This window comes from Dipodomys merriami, unplaced genomic scaffold (assembly GCF_024711535.1).
Source record: "Dipodomys merriami isolate MVZ:Mamm:240054 unplaced genomic scaffold, mDipMer1.0.p SCAF_202, whole genome shotgun sequence".
Taxonomy (NCBI): Eukaryota; Metazoa; Chordata; class Mammalia; order Rodentia; family Heteromyidae; genus Dipodomys; species Dipodomys merriami.
In genome coordinates, this window is record NW_027203405.1 from 1,342,536 (window position 1) to 1,348,586 (window position 6,051).

At 61.1% G+C, this 6,051-nt stretch overlaps 1 protein-coding gene across 1 annotated transcript; it reads left to right on the top strand.

Moving 5' to 3' along the window:
• Positions 1-1,112: 1,112 nt before the first annotated feature.
• On the top strand, positions 1,113-3,898 carry Mrpl12 (mitochondrial ribosomal protein L12). Its single transcript, XM_070031635.1, has 5 exons — positions 1,113-1,246; positions 1,627-1,813; positions 1,944-2,027; positions 3,241-3,378; positions 3,499-3,898. Exons 1-5 carry the CDS (start codon positions 1,173-1,175, stop codon positions 3,613-3,615), a joined length of 600 nt encoding a protein of 199 aa, XP_069887736.1. The 5' UTR covers positions 1,113-1,172; the 3' UTR covers positions 3,616-3,898.
• Positions 3,899-6,051: the final 2,153 nt, after the last annotated feature.

Sequence of the window (6,051 nt, forward strand, 5' to 3'; positions counted from 1 at the left end):
ACGAGCACAAGAAGTTCAGGGCCAAGCTGGGCACCGGTGGCTCACACCTGTAATCTTAGCTACTCAGGAGGCTGAGATCTGAGGATCATGGTTCAAAGCCAGTCGAGGCAGGGAAGTCCGTGAGACTCTTATCTCTAATAATCCACTCAGAAAACCAGAAGTAGAGCTGTGGTTCTAGTAATAGAGTCCTGGCCTTGAACTGAACAGCTCAGGGACAGTGCCCAGGACCTGAGTCCAAGCTGCAGGACTGGCTCGAGAAAGGAAGGAAAAAAAACCGTGGTGAGCAGCCACCCCTTTTGACCCAGGGTGTGTAGGCACTTGCTGAGCCACCATGTCCCGGCCCTGCTGCTCCAGCCGTTGGGAAGCGTGTTCTGTTTCAGGGTGATGGGCCTTTGGGGTCATCTTGGTGTAGTGCTTGGCAGCTTCCCACTCGATGCAGGAGGGGCAGTGCACGGCTTCCCACGAATGAGGGTCTACCGTGGGGAGGAACCGAACGGCCACGCCCCAGGCGGCGGCTTGACTGGCCCCTCCGGGTGGGCTCCAGAGTTGCCTCCCGACTGCAGAAGAGGGAAGCCTGAGCTGCACTTCGGGTTCTGAACTTCTTTTTTCGGGTTCGGGGGTGGGACTTGAACTCCGGGAAGGGGCGCTGTCGCTGAGCTCTTCAGCTCAAGGCCGCGCTCCGCCACTGGAGCCACTTCCGGTTTTCTGGTGGTTCACTGGAGGTGAGGTTCACGGCCGGCTTGGATCCTCAGATCCCAGCCTCCAGGGATGACAGGCGTGAGCCACCTGAAAACATCCAAAACCTGCCGAAATGGAGCCGCGGGGAGGCGCCTGGGGGCGGGCTTGCGCTTCGGCGGACCGCAGCGGCTGCGCCTGCGCCTGCGCCTGCGTAGCGCTCTGCCTTGTGGGTAATCGTGCAGAACAACCGAGGCAAACGCGGGGAGGCTAGAGCGGCCCTCTCCTGCTGGCATACGTCCACTCGTCTGCTCGGAGGTCTTGCGGCTAGAGCGTCCCTCGTACACTCGACTGCTCGGAGGCCTTGCGGCTAGAGCGTCCCTCCTCTACTCGACTGTCCGCAGCCTTAGGCTAGAGCGGCTGGCCCAGCTCGTTTCCCCGCGGCTAGAGCGTCGCCTCCGCGCGGAGCCGCGTGTGACCTTCCCGCCCGAGAAGCGATGCTGCCGGCGGCCGCCTGCCGCCTGTGGGGGCCGCGCCTCGGGCTTCCGGCCGTGGCGCGTAGCGTCTCCAGGTACTGCGGGGCTCCTGGCGCCGGGGCCGGCGGGTCCGCGGGGAGGGCGAGCGGAGGGCCCGGCCGGGGCTCGCCCCGCGGCGCGGCGGCGCGGTGCGGCAGGGCCTCGCGGCCCCGGCGACCTTGGCGCTCGCTCCCCTCGCCTCTGCCTTCCGTCCGCGCGCGCCGGGGCGCGGCCCGTGGCCCCCGCTTTTCGGGGCCCCGCGCAGTTGAATGCACCCGCCGTGCTAACGTAGCTCATGCAGGGCGAAGCCTCGCTTCTCGCGGGTTCCCGAGGCTCCTCGAAGCACGGCCCCGCCGGGGCCCCGGAGGTGGGGGGCCTGGTCTGCGCCCCCAGGTCCGCCCCCGGGTGACGGCTGTTTCCGCGGGGCGGGGGCTAGACAACAGGTGCCCTGTGTGTGCGCCGCGCGGCTGATGAGGAGCAGCAGCCACCGAAGGGGGGAGGCCCTCGCCGGGGCGCCCCTGGACAACGCCCCCAAGGAGTACCCGCCCAAGATCCAGCAGCTGGTGCAGGACATCGCCAGCCTCACGCTCCTGGAGATCTCAGACCTCAACGAGCTCCTGAAGGTAGCGGGAAAGGCTTCACAGACCACAGAGGGGGGCCCGCGTGTTTCCGAAAAATAGATAAAATGCTTGCCCAGAGGCCAAGGTCCGCCCGGCCCGTTGCTCCATTCTCTGCTATTTCTCTGTTCCACAGAAAACGTTGAAGATTCAGGATGTGGGGCTCATGCCAATGGGCGGCATGATGCCCGGTGCTGTCCCTGCCGCAGCAGCCCCTGAGGTGAGCCTGGCCTGGGTCCTGAGCAGCTCCAGGTGCTTCTTGGTTACCTGCCCCCCCCTCTGGGTCCTCCCTGCCCAGGACCCCAGGCCACCACCTGCTTGCCCTCAGTGTTCAGTGCTTGGCAGGACAGTGGTTTGAAAGGCTGGGTAGGTTTGAGCCAAGGTGAGATTCCAGTGTTCGCCATAGTCTCTGTTGGAATCTCTGAGAAAGAAGAGGGTGCTGTTAATAACCAGAAGTGGGCCCCTACCTGCTTACCCCCACTGGGCCACACAACATGATGGCATTGGGGCTTCAGGAACCACACACCCATCTGTCCTGTTGTCCTTGCTTACTAAGGTTGGAGAGTAAAGCCATTGTCGTTTGCTAGTGACAGACTTGCACTTGGGTGAGGACTGCTGTGGTACTGTATTTCCCCCATATTTGGTTGGGTGGTGGTTTTCTTGCCCTGTAAATTGCAGTTCTTTTTCTTCTTTTTCTTTCTTTTTGGCCAGTCCTGTGGCTTGAACTCAGGGCCTGGGCACTGTCCCTGAGCTTCTCTGCTCAAGGCTAGCCCTCTACCACTTGAGCCACAGCACCACTTCTAGCTTTATTTATGTGGTATTGAGGAATCAAATCCAGGGCTTCGTGCATGCTAGGCAAGCACTCTACCAGTAAGTCACATTCCCAGCCCCTAGTTACAGTTCTTAAGGATGAGGGAGGTCAAGTGTCATGTCAGGAAACCAGGAGTGTGAGGCTCACGTCATAGCATTTCCCTGTGGCGACATGGAAATGTTGCTGGGTGAAGCAGTCAGGTTGACACTGACAGACACACAAGGGAACAAACTGGCTGGTAATAAGATGACCCATGAAAGCCAGCCGCCGGTGCCTCACGCCTGTCATCCTAGCTACTCAGGAGGCTGAGATCTGAGGATCACGGTTCAAAGCCAGCCCAGGCAGGAAAGTCCCTGAGACTCATCTCCAGTGAACTACCAGAAAACAGGAAGTGGTGTTGTGGCTCAAGTGGTAGAGCACTCACCTTGAACTAAAGCGCTGAGGGACAATGTCCAGCCCAGAGTTCAAGCCTTACGACCGACAAAAAAAAAAAGAAAAAGATGACCCATGAGGACTGGAAGCCAGAAGTGAGCCTGGCCCTCACGTGCACACTGTTGGGGCAACCCCACACCGGGCATGTCAGCTTACCCCATCTTCTCACCTTGTTTTTCTGCTCCTCAAGGCAGCAGAGGAAGAAGTCCTTCCCACGCAGAAAGAACGGACACATTTTACCGTCCGCCTGACAGAGGCAAAGCCTGTGGACAAAGTGAAACTGATCAAGGAGATCAAGAACTACATCCAGGGCATAAACCTCGTGCAGGTACGACCCCTGTGCCTTGGAGATGGGTCCCTAGGCCGTCCCCGGGGGCTGAGCCTTTCTGGGTAGGCTTGCTCGTGGTAGCCCAGAGCCCTCAAGTTCTGATTGTGTTGTCTTTGGCAGGCCAAGAAACTGGTAGAGTCCCTGCCCCAGGAAATCAAAGCTAATGTCGCCAAAGCTGAGGCTGAGAAGATCAAGGCAGCTCTGGAAGCCGTGGGGGGCACGGTGGTTCTGGAGTAGCCCCACTCTGAGGACTTGTGGACTGGGGTCCCATGACCCACCTCAGGCCCCTCCCTCCCCTGCCCTGCCCCCAGCACCGAGCTCCTGGGGAGGCCTAGGGGACAGAGCTGCTGGTGGGAGCTCTCGGCCAGTGCTGGCGGGGTGGAGGGGTGGACATGTCTCCCGTGGCTGGGGGAGGGGCCGCCCCTGCCTGTGCAAGGAGCGCAGAGCGGATCCGGAACTTGCCGAGCTAACGTGGCCTCCTGTGGCTGCTGAGAAAAATACACGGTTCGGGATGTTTGAAGCAGTGTGCACGGCATGGTGGTGTGAAGGGCCAGCTGGGTTAGTGGCCATGACCTTGCCAGGCCGCTCGTGCCGCTCCCCCCAGGTGGGCTTTGGAGGGTCTGCCGAGTATCAGTGCCCCCCGTATGGGGTCTGCCCGCTGCAGTCCCACCACCGGTGGTGTCTGGTCGGGCCTCTCAGGCCCAGGGCTGGAGTCCGGCCTCGGGTTTGGTTGCACAGTTCCTGTGTTTAGGTGCTGGCAGTTTTAGCCCACATGTACGCCTCGGCTCAGGTGAAGGGGATCCGAGCTGCTGATGGCAGCTGGCAGATGGTAGGAGGGGAGGCCCCACCTACAGCCTGAGGGTCCCCAGATGTGACCCCAGAACCTAGGCAGGTGGCAGGAGGGCTTGTATGGGGCACCTGACCGTGACCGCCCAGGGCAGAAGCTGCCCTCGGGACACAGGCCCTGGGGTGCTCGCGAGCAGCAGCCTCAGCCGAGCCTGGAGCGAGCTGGGGGCGGGCCTGCTCAGCCCCCGTGTTCCTGCCAAAGATCAGGAGGCTCTGTGTGGGAGCCCAGCACAGAGCCCCACTTGGGTGGACGGGCAGGCTGTCGCTGGGCCATGGCTCCACAGCCTCGCCACACACCTCTGCTCTCCCCGTGGGCGTCTCCCGTGGCCTCTGCCCCCCTGCGGTTACGATCTTCCAGTCCCAAGGTCCCAACGCTGCCACCCCTAGCGAGGCTGGGGAAGGGGCCTTCCCTGCCCTCCTCTCCTCACTCTGGAGAGCCGGTGGTGGGACTGGCGTGAGCCCTGACCGCGTCTGCCCGGTGTTCTCTCCACACTCCTGAGACACTTGAAGGCAGGTCCCAAGCCCCTGGCCTAAGGGGCTGTGGGGAGGGGGAGCTTAGTGGGGCACTGCCGCGGCCTGGTGCAGACCTGACACGACAGACAAAAGCCAGGCTTCTGAGCTCACTCCTGTCAGCCACTAGGGGCTGAGCACAAGTTGGAGACAGGAACATAGGCGGCAAGGGGTAGGGGCTCCATCCCCAGGGGGAGGCTGGGAGAGGGGCAATGCAGGAGATCCCCACAGCGGCCAGCCCAGACAGGAAGCAAGACAAAAACCAGTGAAACTCAGGAGGTTGAGATCTGAGGATCCAGGTTCAAAGCCAGCCCGGGCAGGAAAGACCATGAGACTTTTTTTTTTTTTTTGTCGGTCTTGCGACTTGAACTCTGGGCCTGGGCGCTGTCCCTCAGCTCTTCAGCTCAAGGCGAGCGCTCTACCACTTGAGCTACAGCGCCACTTACGGTTTTCTTGTGGTTTATTGGAGATAGGAGTCTCACGGTCTCTCCTGCCCGGGCTGGCTTTGAACCGAGATCCTCAGATCTCAGCCTCCTGAGTAGCTAGGATTACAGGCGTGAGCCACCAGCGCCCAATGACCATGAGACTCTTATGTCCAATAAACCATGAGAAAACTGGAAGTGGCGCTGTGGCTCAAGTGGTAGAGTGCTAGCCTTGAGCTGAAGAGCTGAGGGACAGCGCCCAGACCCAGAGTTCAGGCCCCACGACCAACAAAGAAAAAACAAAAAACGGTGAAAACCGGCTGGAGGCTTGGGGGCCCTCAAGAGCCCTCGTAGCCGTGCCATGCCAGCCTTGGCACAGGGTGGTCAGGTCCCTGGGGGCACTGTGGACTTGGCCTTGTGAGCCTGGCTGCTGGAGGCCGGTCTGTCGGTCGCCCCAGTGCTGCCTCAAAGCCAGGCAGCCCTTGAGTGGCCCAGTCGTGAGTGGGAGAGGTCGTGCAGGATCAGGTTGGCGAGGCTAGGCTAGGACGTAGTAAAGCCCGCCTGGCCTGCCTGCCGCCACCCGCACCTGGGGAACTGTGAGGTGACGTGAGCCTGTCAGCTGGCTGGAGTCACCGACCTCACCCGGGTCCCAGCCGCTCCCCTGGGCTGTGTGGGAACGGATGCTGGGACTGCAGCTCCACCATTAGAGTAGCACCAGTTTTTTGTTTTTTTGTCCGTCCTGGGGCATGAACTTGGCCTGCGCACTGCCCCTGAGTTTTCTCACTCAAGGCTAGCACTCTAGTGATTGGAGCCACAGCGCCATTACTGGTTTTCTAGTGGTTCATTGGACATACAAGTGTCCTGGAGTTGGGCACCAGTGGCTCATACCTGTAAT

What these genes read in the sequence shown, in the direction of transcription:
- Mrpl12 (XM_070031635.1), top strand. Translation starts at nt 1,173, where the DNA reads ATGCTGCCGGCGGCCGCCTGCCGCCTGTGGGGGCCGCGCCTCGGGCTT. An exon ending in GTGGCGCGTAGCGTCTCCAG is followed by an intron (nt 1,247 to 1,626) that starts GTACTGCGGGGC and finishes GGCGGGGGCTAG; the next exon opens with ACAACAGGTGCCCTGTGTGT. An exon ending in CTGCCGCAGCAGCCCCTGAG is followed by an intron (nt 2,028 to 3,240) that starts GTGAGCCTGGCC and finishes CTGCTCCTCAAG; the next exon opens with GCAGCAGAGGAAGAAGTCCT.